The sequence below is a fragment of the Typopeltis vanoorti genome, chromosome 16 (assembly GCF_054136105.1).
Source record: "Typopeltis vanoorti isolate ZY-2024b chromosome 16, IOZ_Tvanoo_1.0, whole genome shotgun sequence".
NCBI classification, from domain to species: domain Eukaryota; kingdom Metazoa; phylum Arthropoda; class Arachnida; order Uropygi; family Thelyphonidae; genus Typopeltis; species Typopeltis vanoorti.
In genome coordinates, this window is record NC_143564.1 from 11,478,307 (window position 1) to 11,503,771 (window position 25,465).

Consider the following 25,465-nt stretch of genomic DNA (forward strand, 5'->3'; position numbering starts at 1 on the left):
TTTATAAATATTTTATAGATATAAATATTTATATAAATAATTAAAAGTATAATATATGTATAGCAGTTAATTCGCCACGTGTTATTGTTCCTTTAAATATCTGCAAGCATTTGCAGTATAATATGTATTTTAAAGGGCTTCGTGAGAAAGAAAAGTCAAGATACAGTTACATTTGCAAACTTTTGATCAATACGAATACCTTTTCCCCTCCCCTCTCTAGATCTCGAGTTGCAATTTTAAGTTTCGATTTCTCTTTATTTTGTTCTAAATTTATTTCTTATATTTCGTTTTTTGTATAAATAATATAAATAACATACGGAAAGAGAGTTATTCTTTCACGGATCGTATCTTACATAACGAGTTACCTACTTCCAACAATCAACTCTAGAATTCTGGCAACTTTTCTCACTGAACCGTCGCTCCGGAGTTCTTGACATTCCCACACACCGCCGTCCGACCTTCTTACGTCAGCGATCGTCAATGCTGCCGTTCCATCCGCAGAGACCTTCCAATGCCTTCTTTTGTGCGAGCTGATGTCTAATACCACGGGCTCTCCGTTCTGAAGCCACTGCACGGAGCCACCAGGTGTCACTAGCGGACAAGGTATGCTGACAGAATCTCCGAGGTTCACAGTTTTTTCAGAAGAGGGCGCTGTTGGTGAAGGGAACATCAGACCTACAAGACAATAATATTAAAACTTAATATTTGAATTGTTTCAATACATGGTGCAACTCTTTTGCTAGAATGATTCAATTATTAATAAGTTTACAAACTGGTTCGTAGAACCTTTGTTAGTATCCCATTATATCTGCGGTTTTACTGTAGCGTTTATTAAATTCTTTTGATGGAGGAAAACTCGCTAAATAATTGGAAATTAAAGTATCAAAAGAATTTCATAAATCGGCATGTTTTAAATGCATTTCGTTTGGATTGCATAAGTTTTCATAAATGATGATTTATGAAAACTTTCACCTGGAAATGAAGTTTTCCAGGTGAAATATTTAAATACACAATCCTGCTTGAAAACTCCATTATACCTCTCGCTATAGTGTATTAAAATATTTTAGTGACACGATTGGCCGTACTCAACTCATTGTCAGAAGCTGGCTAGGAAATCACAATTCCCTTTAGCTGTATATTTATTTATATTAAAGTTTCTTCCACCGTCAGGTCAGCGAAATCCCTTAATACGCTACAGAGAGAGAAAAGGCCTCGCACTCTCAACAAAACTGTGTTCTGAAACCATGATGTTATTTATAGCTAATCTTATATGCTGTGATCGTAAGGTAGTATCTGTTCTAGCATGCGAAATTCAGTTTTATTGTGCACATCACGTTCACTCCTTTTCATCATCACGAACCATGGGCTCACTGCCCGTTGGTGTCCGATGCCTCCTTCACTACTTCTTCCACCTTTCTTTGTCCAGTGCATAGTGTCGCAGTTTCTGTACACTCATTCCACACCAGTCCTTTATGTCGTCGATCCTTTCTGTGTATGGTCTATCTCTTCTGTTCATCCATAATACCAAACACGAATGTCTTTATCTTCCGGTCCTCACTCATTCTGCAGATGTGTCCAAATAATTTCAGCTTTCCGTTGTATAATCTTCTGCATTAAATTCTCCTTTGGTTTTATCTTCCGATAGAGCTCTTCATTTGCGATTTTCTGTACCCATCCTATTCTTAGAATCTTCCTGTAACAAGTTCTTTCAAATACCAAAATTCTTTTTCGTGATTCCTTATTTATCACCCACGTTTCAGATAAATACAGTACACCGCTAAAGATGCATGTTTCCAGCACTCTTAGGTTTGTTTGCAGACTGATCACTTTACTTTTCCGGATGTTATCCATGGCCTTCAGATTTGTTCTTCCCTTTGCAATACTGATCTTTATCTCTTTTTTATAGTCCAAATCATATGTCATTTTACTTCCCAAATTATTTATCTCACGACTTTATTTGCAATAGGAAATCCCTCATCAAAGATAAGAAGTGATCTTTTATTATCATATCCCAACGTTCAGCATTTTTATATCATTTGAAAGCCACATCAAAGCATGCATAATTGTAAAATTTCTGATTCCTGACTTGTGAGGAAGAAACGAGTGCCTAAACGTTCCCTCTATGGAAGTGGTTCTCAACCTTTTTCCACTTGTGTATCCCTTTTAAACCCATTTCTATAAATTGTACCCCTTGTTTTTAAAACAGCTGTTTTTAAGATATATGTAAAACTATGTCTTCTTTTTAAAGACTCGTAATTTGGGAGAGAGAGAGAGAGAGAGAGAGAAAATTCACTGGACGTTTTATGACATTTGAAATTTTATATTTCAATAATTATTGTCAGCACGAGTTAACTTTTAGCTCGTAATAATTTGAGCTGAAAGCTGGGAGAGTAAAACGCAGGCAAATTCTTAAATGTTGAACTGGATATTTTTTTTTCACCTGCTGTTGTAATTAACGCATTTAGAAAAGTTGCGATTTTTTGGCCTCTCAGTAAACTTTAATCTGCTGTATGTGCTTTAATTATCGAAAATTACTTTCCTGAATTTTAGACAGACAATCATGTTTAAAAGAAACGAAAATTTTAAACAATAAACAGAAGAGAGAAATAGAATAATTACTAGTACAATTCTTCCTTCCGCTCCCAGAAGTAACCACATCATTAATTAAACGTTTAGAAACTACTAACGAGTCCTTTACATCTTTATAAACATTCGACTTGACTGTTTCTTTTGCAAAGAAGGCAAAAAAATCTAATTCGTTGCCTGCAGGCTTCATCAGCTCCGCATCCGGAGGCTAAGAAGGAAGCAGAAAGGAAAGAGGATGGATAACCAGAGTTATCAAAGACTTATGGTCTCTCAATAAGTATTTTCATCTTTACAAAGTAACATTATGTTCATGTGGTTATTAGAAGGTAAATATTTTTCCGGGTTTAAATTAATGCATTGCCTTGTTCTGGATATGCACTCCAACTTGCGTATCTAGAAATGAAATGGATAAATAATAATAATAATATTATTATTACATAACACCTCCAGGGAGTCCAAAGACTCATCGAGGGAGGGCACCTACTCTACAGCTCTCCGCCTCCAACACTCCACTACCTTCATCACGTACACCAGCGCCATCTACAGCCGACCACCACCACTATTTTTACAGTACAATCACAAACATCCATGGCCACAGCGGGATTCGAACCTTTTGAATTCATAAAATGTGTTCGTAAATTAATTCATAAAATTAATTCATAAAATGTGTTCGATTATTTCTTTAATCAGACAGAAATTATATTAAGATAATGCTTTGTCTAAATGTGGTATTTAACTATTCGTTTAATCAATATCTTTAATAAAAATAATATGCATTTTGTAATTTCCACTTCTACTTTTTTGTGGAGATGTAAAAACATAACCAAGAATTGCAATATTTTTAATATAAGTATTTTATCTTCCTCAATCAGTCTTAACATTCCTCCTATTCACTTCACTATTATTGGTTTACCGCTGGGAAAAGGTCTTTATTGCCAGCAATGTCAGAGATTTGAAAGGGCATCTTATTAGTCGATTCGATCAAATATTTTGGTGTAATTTTTATTCAGAGTTACGCTGTGTGTTTATTTCTTAATATTCGAGTATCCAAAAAAAAATTAATTATTTATTTATTATTCGAAAAGAGTATCTTTTAAAATTAAAGATATTTCATGATGAAAGTGTAATAAATAATAATAAATATGTTATTACTTGCAATGTATTTAGCACTAACGGTGAATGCAAAAATGCAAATGGCATCGCATGGCGACTACAGTAACGTATGGTTATACGTGCACGACGCCTAATTTTACTCAGGCGTTTTAATATGCTGTTTTATCATTCTGGATAGCATCACCCTGTTTGTGTTGTTAAATAACAACGTCACGACATCAATAAGTTATATTCAAATTAAAAGAAAGGAAATCGAAGAACAAAATAACAACGTTGATAAGCTCTGAGAAAGTCAACGCCAATACCAAAGAAGATGCAGAGACAAAGAGATGCGAAAAATGATGCTATAAAACGAAGGAGACAAGCGGTTGTGGACAAAAGTCATGTTGGACAAATGACCGATAGGCGTCGCATGAAGAAAATTTCGTGTTCATAATATAACTCTGCAAGAGAATGCGCTCACTGAGCTATTGTGTGAGAGCTGTTAACTTTCGAAGCATGACCTATACGCGAATCCTACGGTGTGTGTGTGTGTGTGTGCGTGCGTGCGTGCGTACGCGCGTACTGTAACTGAGTAAATGAATGTCTTATTCTTCTTCCCTTCACGTATTAGGCCTAGTGGCCTGTTACGGGGGTATCCTTAGATGTCTGTAGATGCGTGTGTTCACGGGGCCGAATTGCCTGCTTGCGGGAGGGAAAACCCTGCAGTCCACGCCCAAGAGCGGCTAACTTGACTATATCTGAGAAAGATCCTTAAGCTCTTCACTTCGGCGACGGGAATCGAGCCCAGGACATTCCTTTCTCAGGCATATGGTTGTGAAGCGCATAGCCACTCGGCTAACCGCTAATATTATTATGTGTAGGTGTCTTCAGAAGCATCAGTATTTCTATATTTGGCATAAGTTTTTTCTGTGATTATTTTTATTCGTCCAATTTGATAACTGTTTTTCTCTGCGCCTCATATGTGATCCGAGTATAACGAACGGTACAGAGCATGACTTCGGCATCTGAAAGTCTAAATCTGAATAAATGATAGCTCGCCAGTTTCGTGTTTTATTACAGCTGACATATTTAAAATTTCTTGGACTTAGAAAGAGGGTTATGTGTTTTTATTATATTTTAAAAACTTTTTATGATAATGAGTATGATGACTATATTACTTTTGCATATCAGCATCTTTTTTTTCTTGTTGTCAGATACGAATTCATTAATTTTAATCAGACGGACAGACCTTGGTTGATTGTAGTAGTGACAACTCATAGACTTGATAGATGTTCGCGTTTGAGTTCTAGTTGAATGCTTTTTTGTGTTGTTCAAAGAAATGACAAAAACACAAAAATGATTGGATTCATTCTTCTCAGAGCTGCTTGTCTAATCATTCAAATGACTCCACTAATTCCATAAAAGGACACATTTTATTATACAAATGGAACTCTTTGGGTTTATGTTAAAAACGAGATCATTTTCAACTATCGGATAGTTCCATGACGCTTGTTTAAGAAGCACGATGGGCTTGATTAATTTCAACTGTCACGTGACAGAAAGAAGTGAAATCATTTTCTTCGCGGGGTGGGAATGAAAATCGTCAGATTCTTAGAAAATTGCGAATCAGCGTTTTTCTTGCAAGCCCTGTTTGGAATGCGAAGTGGAAACGATTAAAGATTTAAAAGCGGTATGTCTTAGATATCTAAGAAAGTGATCATTTCTTTCTTTTCTTTTCCCTTCCGTTTCTTTAAAGTAATTTTATTTGTACTTTGGAAATGCAAATAAGATTTATTTAATGCACCGCTTATTTTTACATAAATTTCTTGGTCTTCTCTCCGTTTAGGCCTTTAATCATACGAAGTGAAGAGTCGTAAACTCATTTACAAAGCAAATTTTTTTTTTCTTTTTTCTTTTTCTCTGTCTTGCCAGTTACTAGAACACCTCGCATTATCCACTCGAGAAATGAAGCACTCACGTGGCTCTCAGCTTTGCAACACTTTTTTTGGTGTCTTTCTCAACTATCTTCATCATGTGTTTTGCTGAGTTTTTGTTCTTCTGTTGTAATATTTGAAGGTATTTCTTTCGCGTGTTCTTTTTCCCTGTTAGTTGATGAAAGATGGAATTCCATGAAAAAAAAAAAAGGTTTCTTTATCTTTTGGATCAAATCTTATATTCTCATAAGAAGATTACGGAAAAGGACGAGGTTAAACAAGATTATTCTAAGGTTCTGAAGCGTGTACTATTCAATTTCAATTTAGGGAAATACATTTTAACCATGCAAGTAGTTGGAATTCTTTGTCATCACCACTCGATCTGAACTACTCATAACGACAGTAAAATTCAACTTATTGTTTTATTATTTTTGATTGATCTTTGATTTTCCATTATGCTCTTGGTTGTATTTTGTTTCATTTCTATTTTACGATATAGTTAATTTATAAAACGAATGTCAGGCAAACTGGATTTATATTCCACCATAGAATTCTTATTCACGAACTTTAAAAATATTATTATTTTAAATCTTTTGGATACTAAGCGGCTACCTTCTGTTAGCTCGGTTATATGTTACCGCTTTCTCAGAATGTTCTGAGATTTATCCATTCTCAGAGGAGAGGACAACGAGAGATGAAAGAAGAACCGAGGAGAAAGCGTTTTCTCTCCCCCCCCCCCTCTACTTGGAAAATCGGTAATATTTATTCCATCCTTTTTCGTTCTTAAAATGTGTTAAAGAAGAAGTACAAACTCCAGCAAAAAAAAAAAAAAAAATGTGAACAGGACTTGTGGTTAACAGAAATCAGAATAGTCTAATTTCTGTTAACGACAAGAGGAGTTATCATGTTATCATCACTACTTCGGAATGTTTTTTTTTTTTTTTTTTTTTGAAATGAACCTTTTTTTTATTTTTCATTTGTTAATGGTGCTTAGCAGAATATAGAAATGTGTTTTCTGTTTTGAACAATGTCTTGAAGAGTCTGGATAGAAATTATAAATTGTATACATATCAACGCCAGTCAACTGCTTTTAACTGTCACTGTTATTAAGTATGATATTGCATTTGGTTGTTAACTTGGTCCAAATTCCTGATGCATGTTCGCTGTCGCTTTCTGAAACTTTTAGACTGTTGTTTGCCATTAACAGGTATTTGAGCTGTTTGTGTGTTCGTCATGCTCTAAGTGAGCGCACGTGCGTGCATTATTGTTTTAGCTAAGAGAAAGATTTAGCAGTTGTTCACTTAAATATAAAATAACATGTAGGCATCTGTAAAGCATACTCTCTGTTTAACTCAACTCAGCCGTCAAATTTTTAAAACGCAACAGAAAATTGAAGTAATGATTGATCGGTTTTTTTAAACTATTTTCTCAGTCATTTTTGACAGGTTTTAATATAGTCATCATATAAACCAGAATTTCAAATTTTGGGCACTGAAAATCAATACTAAAATATCTTTCTCTTGGCAGACTACTAGAGGACGTGGGATTGATAGGATGTGCCTAAATTTGTGCGTTAATTAATAATTGATTGCTAATTTAGACTATTTTTATTATTAATTAATAATTGATCATTAATTATTAATTAAACACATCAATTAAACATAAACAGCATTAAATTAATTTGTGCTGATTTTCATTGGCATATCCCATTCTGATCACCAAAAAATTATATTATTATAAGTACTTACGAGTGAATGCAGACTTTTTCTTCTGTGTGCTGGTAGTTTTTCCCTCCTTTTGTACATCCTGGAGATCGCTTTGTAGGCTGGTGGTGGATGATTCACTATCTGTTCCGTCACAAACACCTTCAATAAGAGATTTCTTAATACTAAAATTAAACAAAGTGCCTTGTCTCTTATTCATATTAAAATTTAAATCTGCTGGCCTATTGCTTTTAAAAAATTACGGCACTATGGTTTCGAAACTTTCACCCTACAATACGAACTTGCGAAGAAAGTATTCCGTATTACTAGATTTGAAAAGCGAATACAGACTGCCTTGATCTTCAATTTTAGTGGAAAAATATTCTTTATACTTCCTTGCTGATTGGTCACTAACATTTGTAACACAGGTGTTATTTCTTTCAGTTTTGAGAACAGAGGATACGCCGCCCATTGTTGTAATCGGCTTGCAGGCAATTTTTATGGTCGGTCATAAACAGCGGTATTCTCTTTCCCGATTGTTGAAAGATTTCGATGTGTGAAAATTAACGATAATTCATGAATATCCATGGCAATATTCATGATTTATCGTTATAATAATGTGCCGCTTAATATCGTAAATATCGTTAATAATGTGCCGCTTGGTCACTGACATTTGCTAAACAGATGTCATTTCCTTCAGTTTTGAGAACAGAGGATACGTCGCCCATTGTTAAATATTTATCCACAAAAAATGCTTAGAAAACTAAAATGACAAATTCCAGGAGAACTTCTCGCGGAACAAAGTTTGGAAAACCCTGTTCTAGTCTAATGAACGTATCTAATGAACATCTGCAGTTTTCTTTTCCCTTTTTCACCCTCCCATTTGCAACAACTGAGAAAATGTTTTATTTTTTGTTAGCATATATGGAAGAAACGTAATGAAGGCAACCTCTGTTTTACTTTTACAGTTATAACCTTATTACATGTTTTTAAGTCTCTCTTCTTAAATAATGTTTCCTTGCACTCTGTATTTCTGAATAGATATGAAAAATAAAGAATAATTTTCTAACTTTTTATCAGATATTATTATTTTTATAAATTTAAAGTTTTTTAAACGGTTTCTCCCGAGATTACATTTTCTAGACGTTCGCGTTATGATCTCGAAAATAAAAGGATAATACAGAATACTTTCAATTCATCATCCTCTCATTCTAAAATTAAAAATTTAGATAAGTGTCAATTTAAGTGATTAAAATGCAATTCTTTTTTAATTTTATTACATTGAATTGCTGTTCTTTGACCATTTCGCATTTTCTTTCGAAAAAAAATGTGTAAAATATAATTGGATTCTGAAGCCAACTCGATGAAAAATCACACAACTAATGCAATGAAAATCTGCGTAACTGTTTACTGCGAATGCAGAAAAAGAAGAAAAAGTTGTAAAGTTGGATGTCTTACTGATTAAGAAAGTTTGTTTGCAGCTTTAAACAGACCTCATTGTACTGTTATTACTGGAAGTCATTGATGAGGGCAAAGCCAGTTAGTCTTGTATGAAGCCAGTGAAAACTCGATAAGTTAACTGGTCCCAGTCTTATCGGCATTGGAGGGATGAATAGAACAGACTTTCTACATCTCAGTCACGTTTAAGACCCTTAGTAATCCCTGGGTGCCCATTTCACGATTGAATTCTTCTGCATCCATTACACGAAGAGGAATTAAATGCCATGGGACACAATTCCACTTACGTTCGCGTGGAGTCTCATCTTCTTAAGGAATGTTTCTTGTTCGCCGCTAGTGTTTCAAACAAATGGTTGCTATGAAATGCGATTTTAATCAGGTATAATATACCCTTTCACTTAGAAGAATAGTAGGGTATATTATACCCTACTAGACGAAGAGTAGGGTATATTATACTCAGGTATAATATACCCTATTCTTCATTGACGGAGCGACAATGAAGAGTAGATTAATTTGAATATTAGAACCATTCAGTTTCTGCTTCTTGAAAAAACACTAAGTGAATAGTTCATTTGTTGAAACTGCTATCATTGCCGCTCTATTAGAAAACACACAAAAAAAGTTTTAATTTGGAGGCAGTTCTATATCTTTCTCTTAGGTAACTATACCTTCGCAGTTGTTGAAATTCAACAAGTGACATCTGGTGCAGCTTTTTCTAAACAGTAATCTCTTTTGCAGTTTTTCGAAGTTATTTTCCAATACGTTTAATTAATGTAGCCCTCGCGCTCGTAGCACCAGTTTCCGTGACTAATGACAAAAGCCCACAGAGGGGCTGTTAGGAGATTACCGAGAGAGCGCTAACGGCGTTATGAAGTTACAACGTTTGCTTCTTTGGCCGCGGTGGTGCTGAGAACGCCATTAGCTAAACAAGAAGAAAAGAGTCGATCGAAGTTTACGAGTTAATGAAATCGATTTGGTGAATGGCATCAAGGCAGTGAGGGGTTTACCTCCCTCATTCTCCCAATTAGATTGGTTAAATGACACTTCGGTCCAAGGGAAACCAAGTCATTCTCTCTCTCTCTGTCTTTCATTTTGTCTCTTTTCGCGTGTAATACGCGTCTGTGAAAGTATAATTCAGGGTACGAAATCCAACTTCTGTTTTCTTTCTATCTGCATTCTACCGTGGAGAAGGAGTGGGTGGCTCGGTCGAAAACTGAAGAATATTGAAAGTAAAGAATGCGTTTATTTTCTCTTATTTTCGTAACCCGATTCCTATATTAAAGTCAGCGTTTAGAAAGAATGCAAAATGAGGATTATTATTATTATTATTATTATTCCCCACACGTATTAGGCCTGGTTGCCTCTTACGGGGCTATCCTTAGCCCTTATAAGCCGTATCCGTCCCGAGATTAAGGTGGCTAGCCTTATGCCTCCCAGTGTGTCCTATGTCTGTAGATTGTGTGTGTGTGTGTGTGTGTGTGTGTGTGTGTGTGTGTGTTCGTTCGTTCGTTTGTTCGTTCACTGGGCCAGTTTACTTGAGGGAGGAAAAACCCTAGATAAATCGGAGAGAAAGCCCTGCTGTCTACGCACAAGACCGGCTAGCTCGGCTATGTCTGAGAAAGATCCTTAAGCTCCTCACGTCGGGGACGGGAATCGAACTCAGGACACTCATTATTATTATTATTATTATTATTATTATTATTATTACCAAACAAGAAAAGCAAAAATGGGAAAAAATTACCAATTTTTGTGGACCAGAGATGCCAAGATATTCATAAGGAAGTCACAAACTTCAAAGCCGATACAAATTAAAAGCACAGAAGACATAGAAAGGCTGCCACTGTGAAGAAAAAAGCCTCCTAAATAGTTCAAAAAGAAGCCCACAATAAAAAAAGAACGTGAACCATCAAGCAATAACACAGGATATATCGGCAATTTCACTCTGATCCGACCTTTCAGATCATTCATTTGACCTCCCAAAGATCTGCCTACTTCCAACACAATAACCAAATCAATAACAAATATATGTATATATAACCAGTATCACCCTCAGATAAGCTAATTACAAAGCTTCGAGGGTGCAGTTGAGTCACATTACAGAAGCAGTATTTATCTAACATTATTCACTTAACATTCTGTAATGAATTCTAATAGTAAACAGAAAATGTGATAATAATACTTCAGTTATATATTTAAGTTTAAAATTATATATTTAATTTACAATTTAAATTTAAAAAAAATATTATTATGTAAACTGCAACATAAGTAATATTGTTTAACTGTGAGTAATTAATAATAAACATGATTACTATGATTATTATTAATGGTAATAATACACACTTTTCACTCTTGTATCAATGAAAAATTCTGCAAATGATAATGATATTAAGAGTAATTATAATTCTTACTGAACCATTTTGCAAGAAAAAGATGCATTGTTGCCTAAATATTAGTATATTCGTGTAATTATTTGAGAGATAATAAACTAAAAAAAAATTATTATTATTATTATTATTATTATTATTATTTTATTCACATAACTGATACACAGTCAAAACAAGATATCATATAAATAAAAATATCTCTGGTGATTCAGAACAATTTAGATTCTACCCAAGAATCTAAGAATAGTCTGTCAGGTAGCGTCGTAAAATATGGACTGTTCCAAGTAATGCTGCTTTTTTATAGATCATATGAAATCACTTCGTTGATGTTTAGTTGCTGTAAATATTTGGATAGCTTCTTTGAAGTTGCACCGATAACAATTGGGATGATTTTAGTGTGTTTAAGCCACAGCTGGCCAACTTCGATTGCCAGATCGCGATATTTAGTCAATTTTTCTAGTTCTTTGTTGTTAATGTTGTTATCACTGGATGCTGTGATATCAATAATCCAAGCCTGTCGATGTTCGATAATTGTGATGTCAGGTCTATTGTGTTCCAAATGCCGATCAGTTTTTATTCTAAAGTCCTAGAGAATTTTTGCTGTTTCATTTATAAAATTACTGTCTCTATTTTATGCTGCCACCAGTTATGAGAAGTAGGAAAGGCATATTTTAGCATACGTGCCAATGAATTCTTTTGGCCACTTGATCATGGCGGTATTTATAATCAGTTTGAGCTATCTTGCTGCACGCATTGATTAGATGTTCTACAGTCTCATCTTTTTGATCTCATAATCTGCATGAAACAAAAATAAAAAACAAATCCTTCTGTTTCTTTTTTAATATATTCATATTGTAGCCATTGCCATGTCTCGTTCAAGTCAATTTTGTCCTCAATATTCGAAGAAATTGGCCATGCAAGGGTTTATTTTTCCAGCTCAAGAATCGGTTATTTTGTTGTTCCTTTTTGTAATCGGATTTGTTTCCTGTTGCTTTTAGATTGTGTAATTGCTTGAAGATTTGCTCAGAGCTAATGTCGATGTAACTTCTTAAACTAATTTCTTCTTCTTCGAGAGTCTGTCTCAGTTGCAGCAGACCCCGTCCACCTATTCTCCTTCGTAGGTACAACTGGTCAACATCACTTCGTAGATGTAATGTATGATGCGTAGTCATTAATTTATTATTATTATTATTTTGGCTTTTCAGCTATTAGTAAAAGCATCCCTTAACTTTGGTCATTTTATATCTGAGATAAAAATGTACGTAAGGAGGAATTCAGCTTTCTCTCCCTCTCTCTCTCTCTCTCTCTTCTATTTACATTGTTGTCTAAACAGCGACTTTTGTTCGAGGAAAAATGCAAGCATTCCAGTTACATGGAATGCTTGCAAGCTGGTCGGCTGGAATTTTCTCACACGAAGAAACAGACAGCAAAACCTGATGCTCCGAAGGCTCTGCGTTTCATTACACTATCCTGGAATGGTATTGGTATGTTCAGACTGAAATACTTTTAATCAAGCTGAATTCTGTCAAAATGAAAAGGAACTTCGAAAAAAAAATGAAGAAATGTTGAGCATTTAGCTAAAGTGTATCACTGGAAAGAATAATGTATGTGGTACAAGATGATGTATCGATTTTTTTAGCTCTCCGTAGTGCAGTAGCTGACTTTTCGAAGTTTGTTTAGGACAAGAGGAACCTTTTTAAAGCCTTTACTGTGAAGATGAGTATTATGGACAAAGAACCAATGCTGAGGCCAGTTTTTATGGTTCACGAGAGGGAAAAATACCTACGTTTCCCTGAGTAGAAATTCCTCCATATCTTATGAGAGTGGTTAACCCATCTTCAGTTGAAAAGACTTGTAAAGGTCCTTCACGCCCTAAAGAGGATTCGAACTAGGATCATTCTAACCAAAGGGGGAAATGTCTCGTCATCCTCGGGACTATACTACACTAGGAATGGAAGGCCCTTTCTATGGAGTAGAAAGGGCTTTTCATTCCCAAAACAAGCCAGCCGAAGAGTATACGTGTTTAATAAACATGGCTACAGTGACCGGATATATAGCCTTAGTCGCTAATCCCAACCAGTACAAATTTACCTTTTAAATAGTTGTAGATAAGCATTAAACAGAATAATTTAATCCAATAGCAAATCCAGAATTCACTTATGAAGGGAGCAGTTATGCAATATATGTAAGACTTTACTTTTTAAACATGTATTAATAGAAGTTTATTAATATGAGTTTATTAACAGAATTTACTTTCAGTTTTTTTCCCTTCCTACTTTATATTTTTTCCCCTTCAAATTTTTGTATTATAATTCAAAAGGTTTATCGACAGGTTTCTTTTTAGTTTCTTTCCTGAAATTTCATTTGTATTTTTCGTCGGATTTCTTAAGAGTATTAGTAGAACGAATAAATAACAGAAATTTTCATATATGTGTTTATACATCTCACTGCATTAATAAATACTGTGACTGCAAATTGTCGCCTGGTTGGCCGAATGGATAATGCTTTCGCTCTCCATCTCGTAGGCCTGATTCGAATCTCGCTGTGGCATGGATGATTGAAAATATCTCAGGAGGAAGATTAATGTCCTTGACCAGTAAGAGGCCAACACACCCTGCTTATTGTGGGCATGAGAAAAAAGTTTAATGTTTGGTTAAGGACTTCTTCAAGGGTTGTCGAATTATCTAAGCCACCCGCTGTGCTGCCGTTCCATAAGAGGAAATGGTAAATAGGAAAGTTGCATTAATAATGACATAATAATTTATTATTTATTATTATTATTATTATTATTATTATTATTTGACACCTCCAGAGAGTCCAAAGACTCATCGAGGGAGGGCACCTATTCTACAACTCTGTCTCCACCACACAATCCAACAACTGACCGCGCTACACCAACGCCATCTACCGCCGACCACCACCACCACTAATATTCCCACAGAGAATCATAAACATCCATGCCCACGGCGGGATTCGAGCCCGCAGTCTTGTGGCTGGAGAGCGGATGTGCTAACCACTCGGCCAGCCAGGCCGAGTGGTTAGCATATCCGCTCTCCTCCAACCATTAATAATTAGTTGGATGAAGTCCAACCAATTATTAATGCCGCCTTATAGCGTTAATCCTTGGGCGTAATCGTAGAACAATGGCATAAACAGCATCTTAGAAGAAACTTCTGAAACTTCTAGACTTCGGCTCTTTCGAAAAAATATCTGAGGAAGGTATTTATCGCACTAGACGGGAACTAATTTTTGTCAATAAAACACACACAAAAAAAATGTTATTTAAGTGAAATGCACCCACGCTCGAAACATTGATCTATTAGGGAACCTTGCTCCAGAGATCAAACGCAACTTTTTTCCAGCTATTTGAGGCACACTCTGGCTATTCGAAACGCTTCCGTTACCTACAGTCATTCAGACGCCTCCATTCTGCAGTAGCATTCAAACTTGCAGGATGGACAGTGAAGCAGTTTATTTATGGAAGATAATCATAAATAAGGATAAAAAAAAATAAATCCATCTTGGGAGTATAAAGGTGTTACAGGCAGCACTCTGTTAACCTTAAACTTTTTTTTTTATTATTATTTTTATTATATTAGCTGAGAGGATGGTATCTGTACGCTCCAACCAACAGGCTGCAGGTTCGAATTGTAGGGTTTCTGGATTATCTGACTCGTCCGTAGTGCTAATGTACTGTGCATTTAAAATCTTTTATGAGTGGAATATATTTAAAAAAGTCTTTAAAAAAAAATTGAATTTTTTGATTGGTCGTCTTAAGCCTCACTTTTAAATTGGAAAAATTGATAATTTTAAGAAGTGAATATCAATAAAGCTATCATAATAGTTTACCAAAATACTCGCCTTCTATTTGGATACACATTTTCGCTCGTTATTAGCTAGTAATGTAAAAGATTGATGGGGAGATCAAGAGAACCAAACACAAGGATCATCTCGATTAGTCGTATGCTGTTTTCAAAGGAGGTTCGACAGTTCATTTTGCCAAAAAACATTGTCTGAAAACAAGACCTGGAAATTTATTTCCCCTTTTGAATACGGATTTCCCCCAGTTCATAAATGCTCATTATGAATTTCATCCATTCCATGTCGAGCGAACTTCGCTTCGTCGGTAAATCAAGAGCATGTTTTGTACACATCCTTGTTTGCGAACATCTACCGATAAAAGTTCGCTCGCTGCTCATCTGTCTCTTGAAGGTGAAGTACATTTTACAAATGGCACAAATAGCCACTCCTTTTCCCCCATCCCAACTCCTCCCAATCATTTTTGGAAGTCAACGCATGTGGATACTCGTGTTATTTGTTTCCACACTGCTGGAAGTACATTATTTTGACCGTAGTGATTAACGTTACGTTCAGATATAACACCATATGATATTTTCCGTAAAGGTTTGTGGGCATTAATAAAAAGTAAAACAGATTTATTGATTAAGGACAATACAATCAGGAAATCGCGTTCAATATTTCTCAATAGAAGCATTTTTTCCGTTACAAAATGACGTATTCCTTGTTGGAAACTTAGCCAGTTTCTTTTAGTAAAAATTAAACATGGTCAACTGAATAACACATCAGAACGCTGGTTACAATCTTCGGCAGCCCTTCTGAGAACTAGATTATGTATGTAAAATTGAAAATCACTCGGGCAATCAACCGTTGAAAGTTAGCGGATATTTTCTTGGGTGCTCTGTATTCTCGGTTCTACGGTCGATTTATTTTTTCTTAGTTTCACTGTTAAAAACTCGATTTTCTTCTTGGATATCCCACCTCCCCTCCCCAACTTACCTGCTCCGTAGATCGACTAATTCTGTAATGAACTAAAAAGTCTCCAAAAACACCAGTTCGATCACTAGAAGTTACCACTAAACTATCCAACAACTGAGTTTTTTTTAAGGTCTCCCTTCTGTTAGTTATACATAATTTACTCATTTATTTTTATACCTTTTTAAACATTAAAACTTTAATTTCAGAGAAACGGAGTCTCTTCAGATATGTTCCATGGATAACACGAGTTGTGCTATAGCATATTCCAGCAGTGACAGATCTCATCTGACACTTCATCACTTTGCTATACAAACAATGGAAAGTATAAATCTAGAATCTGAACGACTAAGTCAACCAGCGCCTAAGCATTTTGCAGAATGTATCTTAATTTGAGATTTTATCGACAGAATGCTTTTAATTAGTACTAATCATTTAAAAAAAAAAGGTTTGATTGATGATCTCCCTCACAGGAAGATCTCTAGAACCTATAACATATTAGTTACTATGGAAGAATTCTGTTATTGATTCATCTTAATATTTTTAATAGAAATATTGGTGAAAGAAGGTCATGAATCTGAAGTGCTATTAAATGGAGGTAAGCTCTCTGCCGCTCGTGTTTTAATTGTGTTTTGGAAATCAAACTACTGATGAAAGATCGTATGAGCAGAGATCGTGAGAGTAGGAAAAATTTAAGCACCCAATGCCATTAGACTTGCATTTCCTGGTTTATCGGAAATGTTACAAAAATGCATATGACACACTTATATCTAAAACAATTTATTTTGTTCTGGATTCATTGCATTGTGAATATGAAGGGTATACGATGCTGAATAAACATATCAATGAAATAAAGAAGAAACTCTGAATTGTAAGACAGAATAACAAGTATAATATGAAGCAAATATTTCATTTTGGGCGAACTCGTCTACTTCTAGAAAACTGTTTCAGCATAAACTGAACGTCGATGATACGGTGATCTTGAGAGGGGGGGGGGGGTCATTAATTATCGTAACTCTGCTGCTAACAGAAAAAAAAAATCAATGCTTTTCAAGGAATAATAAACACGATTTAAAAATTTCCCCTCTCAATTTCACGAAGTATACTATTATTTGATACCGTCGTATTATGCATATATATATACAGATATTATAGAAATTAAGTTTTCAGCGGTGTAATTCATCTTCCATAATTTTTCCACTATTCTTGAAGAGTAATATACAATACTATGTGTACTGTAGTCCTTTGGGAATTAGTTTTAAAATCAAAAATGCAGAGGACGGATGCGAAATTGTCTCTAAGTTATATTTTTCTGAATGGAAATTTTCTTAATGTAATTGTTTCAGCTACATGTAAGAAGAAAATAAAAAAAGACATTGATCTTCATCACTGTATGAGGCGACATGTGAAACTGTAACCATCCAAAGTCGATTTTATTTTCTTCGTAAAACTACTTTATCTGCTGAATTAATTTACAGCTCGAATAACAGCATATCTATCCTCTCATTGCTTGCAAAAACAGCCGAACTGATCTCTGGGGAGTCGCTAAGACATCGTGAAGAAGACGTCTGCAAGGACTCTCAAGGAATCCTTAAAGATTCGATTAGAATTTTCTTACCTTCAATGCACATCAAATACACCGAGCAAGAGTACCCTTGGGAAGCTAATTAAACATAAGAAGGATGCAGCGGTGGTGTCATTAGCTAGTTCAAACCACTAATTGGTCTTAAGAACTTGTCGATAAAATAAACAGCACGTTTCACTGGGCCTCGTGCCATAGAATTAATGCAATTTTTCTCATGTATTCTGCATTTTCATTTCGGATTACTCGTTTTCAAGTGTACTTATATTTATCATTAACTAGAAAATAGATTAAATTAGTTTCTGTGACAGTATGATGTTGTGGGTTGTTTCGAATACGACCTTTGGGCCGTTCTTATTTCAGACGCCTTACTTTTTTTTTTTTTTACTCTTTTATTTTCCGGGATGTCATATTTATCCGGAAACTGAAGTATTCGATATTATATAATTAGGAACACTCCGTTCTTCTAGACCACTAATATTATTTTAATAAAAAAATAAGGAGAGGAGCAAGTTGTTTTTAATTAATGAAAATTGGTTAAGAAAATAAGATCTGTGTGTACGATTGAATTATGTAATGAAAAAAATCTTATACCAAGTGAAATTTTTATGCTCAGGGGTGGCTCGTGCATAAGAACTGCAGAACCCCCAATTTTTTTCGATATAGAATATAAATATATTAATTAATTAATTTATATTTGCTTGTAATATTTAATTGTATCATCAACAATCCTATACAATTCTCTTATTTTTTATAAAAAATAATAAAAATCCATCTTGTAGCACTTAGGAGGGCGCTAGTAGCACCGTGTTTACTACAGCGTCATATTTCTACGCGCAGTTCCATTGTTGTTTATATGCAGTTTGCGCCTGTAGTAGAGCTTATCGTGTTTACTCCGTCTCTTTAAATATTTGGACATTACAATTAAAGACATTTGTTATAGTTTCTATTTTAGAACATTATTGGGGTTACGATAATGGATTTTATTTTTGAGTAATTTTGAATTATACTAAACTGTATCATTTTATCGATAATAAACAATATTTTTTCATGAAACAAAACAAGTAGAATATATTTTATTTTTAAGTAATTTTGAATTCACAGTATACGATATTATGCTATTTAAAAAGTATTTAACTACAAGGCCAAGATAAAGAAATACTGCAAAATCCAAAATAAACAAAAATACAAAATTAAAAATTCATTTTATTAAAATTTAAATGCCAAAAACCGAAAAGTCTATTTTTATGAGAAAAACATTCAAAGGTTACTACTGTGATTATCTGTAAAATATAGCAAGTGTGGAAATGATATTATTTGTAGCAATGCCACTCGCTAAGAGCCTTCCTAACGCATTATGTATCGATGATGCCGTTTTCGCATCCCATGATAAAATACAGGTTTATAAGTGTATTCGCAGTACGAAAGCCCCCGTCGGTCCTTCATCATTTTTTTTTTTTTTCAATTGAAGGTAAGTTACACTGCCTCATACGGGAGTGGCAGGGTTTCCCCCCCCCTCCTTCTGGAAACTCGAGTTCGAGTTTTCCCGCAAACATCTGGTAATTCAAAATAATCCAACCAGTTATTTATTATTATAGTAGTCGAACCCAAAGCTGTTTTTCATGTAAATACTATACATAAAAAAAAAAACAACAACTGTGAATCCATGGAATTTATGCGTGACATTCACATAGTACGTTATTAAGGTTGACTTCTGTACGGTGCTAAACAGTGATGTCGAAACAAGCCATAATATTTTCCACAATAGTGGTAATCCATCGAAAGTTTTTTCTTTCTTTTCGATTCAAGCAATTTCTTAATTAATTTAGAGATGCCAAGTGGAAGTTTATGCTTTTTTAAAAGTTTGTTTTATGTCTGTCACCAAATTTTAAAGCCCTTGCAAATAGACATGGCTTGTCACGCACGTCTTGTCTTCGGTTTAACTAATCACTAAACTAAATTCTTAATAATGAAAATATAGTAGTCTTTAATATGTTTAAAAAATATATAATTCGAAATTATTTTTAATAGAATTCATTCAACCATGGTTCAAGAATGATTAAACTAGCTATACGTGAAATATCTAAACATTTTTAAGTGGTTGAAGTTTGTCACATTTAACAGCAATCGAATATTGAGGTCTTGAGTTCGTAAAACACATTCAGAACCGTTGCCAAACACGGGCTGGTCCATTAATGGAATTAAAATTTAGCGAGAGCTAATAAAGAGGTTTAATTAGTTAGTTTTCTGCAGTACTTAAAAGGCCTTTATTGTTATTTGATTCGCTTTCATTTTTTCCCGCTCCATTCATTCATTTCATATGGTGATTCAACGGCCGTGAGCCTCTTTTACGGAGAGGTGCGGCACAACCCCCCCCCCCCTCTTATTTTTATCCGGGCTCGGGACCGGCTTAGCTGACAATTCAGACCTATGGCTGGAGGGATTGTCTTAAGAATTCCTGACTGTATCCGTGTGTGTTCACGGGGCCGGTTTGTCTCCTTGTGGGATGAAAAACCTCAGATCAACTGGAGGTAAAACCCTGTTGTCCACGCCCAAGACTCTTTCCCGCTAAGGAGCCAGCATGGGAGGCCCAGTGGATAACTTTTCGCTTTGTAACCAGCAGAACTGGAGGTTTAAACCCAAATAGCATGGATATTCGCAAAAGCCTTCAGGCATTATGACAACGACAGTTTGCTCAATTGGATGCCTGAAGGAATATGTTTAAGATCCATAATGAAGTTCTTAACCTGTCTTATTTTTGAATATTCCACGGTATCGTTGTTTCGTGTCACAAAAAGTTCATAAACATTGTACTTCAAGCAGCATCAGCGAAGCAAGCACGCTTTCTTTGAACCTTAGTTGTGATACTACGTTTTTTAAAACATTCATGTTCAAATTTGTGTGTGTGTGTGTGTGTGTGTGTGAATTCTTATGCAAACACTAGTTAAAAAATCGAAGTGTAATTATCTTTGATCATCTGTTGTTTGTACCGAATGTGGGTTTATCCCTAATTTTCAGGGATGTTAACTCAAATATGCGCCATATTCGCAAGCAAAAAGCGCTTTATTGTGGATTGAGATAGGCTCACGGGATTCGTAGCCCATCATCTACATAACTGCGATCATGGGTTCCATTTATGATGTTTTCATTGCTCAAAACAGATAAACCTGCCAGAATAGCACCCTCAATATGAGCCTACTGTACGCCCACAGATGCGACACCCTTCAACACTCCTGCGTATGTCAGAAGAAGGAGAGTCCATTCTGATATTAGGATAATCAATCCGTCTTCTGGGATGAGTTGTTTATTACAGTATTACACGTTGGAAAATTAACTTTTCTTTTACGAACATCGTAGTTTTTAAAGTGGTAACTATATTGCTTAAACAAAGTTGAAAATTTACGTATAAGCACGTGATTTCGCGTGTTGGTGACCATTTTGTACATCCTTTATTTCTCTCTCCCCTTTAGCATGAATTTACTCTTCTTGGCACATTACCAGCCCTGGTTTTATGAGCTGTGAGCAGACAATACAGGAATATGGATTCCGTCGGAATTGATTTGAAAAACCTGCATGTTAGGGTGGGGCTACACGTAAGCGTAAAACCAAACAGAACAGATTCTCATTACGAAAGTTTGAAAACTTAGACTACTGTTGGGTGAATTAAGGGATAACGACAGGGATAAATGAACATCAATAAACATACTAATATCTTGCTTTGTCGGTCTTATTGGCAAAGTGGTTATCGTACCCGCCATCCAACCAATAGGCTGCGGGTTCGAATCCCACCGTGGACATGGATGTTTGTGATTGTCGACCGGTGTGAAACCACCTTCCTGCTTATTGGAGTACTGAAGTGGCTTGAAAATAATAAATGAAAAATCTAAAACTGATAAAAATAGAAAAAAAAATACTAGGTCGCCGACGGAAAAAAATGTGCTATAAGTTTACAAATAACCTTTTGCGAGTGTACGCAACATAAAAAAAGGCAGATTGTAGTTTCAGAATAATGATATAGAAGCTTATTTTGTTATATGATTAAGAAGAATCTCAAGAGATCTCCTCTTGAGATTCTTAAGGTTTAGCAAGTCTTTGTGTGTGTGTGTTTTGTTGGGAGAGGGGGAATGCAGATACACACAATTCAAATGAACACGGGGGAATGGAAGTAGCTATATGCCTTTCTAAACACTGAACACTGTTTCCTAGCTAGCAAGATATGGATATGTAAAACAATAAAACAATAATAATCCAAGAGCAAGCCTTGAAAACTGTGGCAGCTATTTGAAAGTAAGCAGTGGCTGTTACCTTGTGGCGCTAAGCGCGATCACTAAACAAAATGTTTCTTTCTATCTTGGCTTGTGGCTTGAAATCATGGGGGTACTGCAACTTTCGAAATATGCATACACACTAAAATACAATTTTATTTAATGCTGACCATAAAAACAAACTTATATTATAGCCTACCAGTTTCGCCAGCAGACTGTCTGGCTTTTTCAAGGCGTTTATGAAAAGACATAAAAACTAGTAAATGCAAATTGAAAGGAACATAAAAAACGTTGTAAACCAACTAGCAGCTAAGGTTACACGTTCGCGTGACAGAGAGGACTTATTGTTCTTATTCATTATCACGCATGCGTGTTTGTTGTAAACGTGTAATGTGATTACTGGCTAGCTGTAGTTCAGCTTGATTAAGAGAGAGGATAAGGTTTTTCCACGAACTGTTTAGAATTACACCCTGATTTCTATTGATATTGACACTATTGTGGCTTCCTTGAATAAACGATGTCTGTAGTCGTCATTGAGATATGGCATGGAGCTGTTTTGCCACTCTATCGTGTGGTTAGACGTAAAGAAATGATGTGCTAAGCCAGAAGAGATACTTTTGTTGTGGTTTACATCACTAACATGTTCTTTTTGTCTGATTTCTAAATTCCGTGAAGTTTGTCCGATGTAGGAAAGACCACAGGAGCAAGGAATGTAATATACTCCTGGATATTTATAGAAAGGCACCTTATCTTTTGGGGATCCTAAAACTTGTCTGATGCTGGTGGTTGGTTTGAAGACCACTCTAATGTTGTAGGCTCTTAGTAGTTTTGCTATTTGGTAAGAAATTGACTTGATGAAAGGGATCACTACAGTAGAAATGTGCTGGGAGTGTGATTCTTCTTGTCTGGGGTTGTCATTGTATAGATATTTTTTATGATGTTTTGAGGATATCCGTTTTGTGATAATGTGTTGGCTATTAGTGAGAGTTCAGTCTGAGTATCCTCCTCTTCTGATATAAACTTTCTGGCCCTATATCACACAAGTTTAAGGATCTCCAAAATATAAGGTACCTTTCTACAAATATCCAGGAGTATATTATATTCCCTGCTCTTGTAGTCTTGCCTACATAGGACAAACTTCACGGAGTTTAGAAATCAGACAAAAAGAACATGTTGGTGATGTAAACCACAACAAAAGTATCTCTTCTGGCTTAGCACATCATTTCTTTACGTCTAACCACACGATAGAGTGGCAAAACAGCTCCATGCCATATCTCAATGACGACTACAGACATCGTTTATTCAAGGAAGCCACAATAGTTTCAATATCAACAGAAATCAGGGTGTAATTCTAAACAGTTCGTGGAAAAACCTTATCCTCTCTCTTAATCAAGCTGAACTACAACTAGCCAGTAATCACATTACACGTTTACAACAAACACGCATGCGTGATAATGAATAAGAACAATAAGTCCTCTCTGTCACGCGAACGTGTAACCTTGGCTACTAGTTGTTTACAACGTTTTTTATGTTCCTTTCAATTTGCATTTACTAGTTTTTATGTCTTTTCATAAACGCCTTGAAAAAGCCAGACAGTCTGCTGGCGAAACTAGTAGGCTATAATATAAGTTTGTTTTTATGGTCAGCATTAAATAAAATTGTAGTTTAAAATATGTTTAGTTTATGCATACAAACTGTAAGTATAGTGTATACGTGTTTGGATAAAATAAAAAAATTATGGTAAAATTTAAAAAAAAATTAAACATGAAAAATATTGTTTATTATCGATAAAATTATACAGTTTAGTATAATTCAAAATTACTTAAAAATAAAATCCATTATCATAACCCCAATAATGTTCTAAAATAAAAACTATAACAAATGTTATATCTTTAATTGTAATGTCCAAATATTTAAAGTGACGGAGTAAACGCGATAAGCACTACGAACACTCTACTACTGGCGAAAACTGCATATAAACAACAGTGGAACTGCGCGACGGACAGTGCCTCATTAAGCTAGTAGTTCGCATCTCACTATGACGTGCATATGCTTGCGCGCGTAGCAATATGACACTGTGGTAAACACAGTGCTGCTAGCGTCCTTCGCCCTCCTAAGTGCTACAAGATGGATTTTTATTATTTTTTATACAAAATAAGAGAATTGTATAGGATTGTTGATGATGAAATTAAATATTACAAGCAAATATAAATAAATTAATAAATATAATTATATATCGAGAAAAACTTGGGGTGCCGCAGTTCCGCAGTGCCTATGTACGAGCCTCCCCTGATCCTGGGTATTGGAAAAGAGGTGGATCGACAGCTGTAATGTTACTGGAAAGAAATTGCAAAATATTTTAATCTCTCTCTTTTTTTTTTTTAAGGATAAGAAATCTTATCCTTAAAAAATTCCATTCAAAATCTTTTTTTATTCAGTTTCTTTCTTGTTACTAACTTCTTATTCAGTGCCTCCTTTCATCAACTATCATCATGAACCACGTAAACCAAAGTTAGAAATCTCTTTTTCTTTCTATCCTGGGTTTAATTTAGCGCTTGGCTGTTTCACTTAATTATTATTATCAGCACAAAATAGGCACATTAATACGTATAAAAGTGTCTTTCATCCAAGTGGTATTATTTTCTTAAATATACCAAGAGAAACTTTGTACAGTCGGACGTATGTAGGTTACTGAAGAAAATGAATTCGCTGTTGGAGAAGTCAGATTGCAAACGAAATCACAATTTTCAGGGAAGTCTTTCTGAATGGGTTTGGGCTGAGAGTATAAAAAATGAATGTTTCGTATTAGGTTATATTTAATGCATAATATCAGAGTGAACATAAGCATAAATTATCCTTATGGAAGATATGATTATTTGAAGCTGCTCATAAGGTATTTTAAAATATCTCATCTCATCCAAAAGTTGGATTTCTCTCTCTCTATCTATCTCTAAATAAATTCACTTCTTTAAATAGCTGTTTTTTTGAACTTATTACCAACTTTAGTATCTTTGTGGAAACATAAAATAAGCTTATATTCGATGTTGAAACACATCTCTTTTGTATCCTAAACGTATGGTGATTTTTTATCGATGTGTATTTTATTTTTTATATACAGACATCTATTTTTTATTGGTGTTGCTTGATTTATATTAAAAAACCTCGAAGGTTAAGAGAGGTACGAAGTATGAAGATAGGAACTTTGGGCGTGTCCTGCATCTGGGAAAAATACGAGACTCCTCCCAGGTAAGTGTTTGTGCTTCTTCATATCGCCACTCTGTTCCCTCCAGGCAACACCCGACAATGCAGTTGGCAGCAAGATTATTCATCATCTAATCCAGAATTCTCTCAATGTGTTATCATTATTACGACATTAGTTGGATGCTCCATCAGGTTAATACCCTGGGGAGCGGTTTGGTGTCCTGCTCATGTACACCTACTAACGGGAAATGTATTCTTCCCCTTCAAGCCCATAGAGGATATTCACTTTAAAGTAAAATGAAGAAGGGGAGGGGGAGAAAGAAGGTGCGAGATCGGCAGACAGGCTAATTCACGACTTTATGTTTTTTTCTTGTTTATGCAAGAATTGAATTCAGGCCTTCCAAACAGGACATCAATGCTTCCGATGACACTACAGAGCGCTTCTGTAATCGCTTTGCTTAACTTTCTCAGCAGTGGAAAATGG

At 35.2% G+C, this 25,465-nt stretch overlaps 1 protein-coding gene across 3 annotated transcripts in view; it reads right to left on the minus strand.

Annotated features, from left to right (window-relative positions):
* Positions 1–25,465, minus strand: part of tei (irregular chiasm C-roughest protein teiresias) — a 335,409-nt gene that overhangs the window by 46,720 nt on the left and 263,224 nt on the right. For all 3 annotated transcript variants that reach the window (XM_090406158.1, XM_090406159.1, XM_090406157.1), the window contains exon 2: positions 370–675. In XM_090406158.1, the coding sequence (XP_090262284.1) occupies positions 370–675 (306 nt within the window). The remainder of the gene's footprint in view (positions 1–369; positions 676–25,465) is intronic.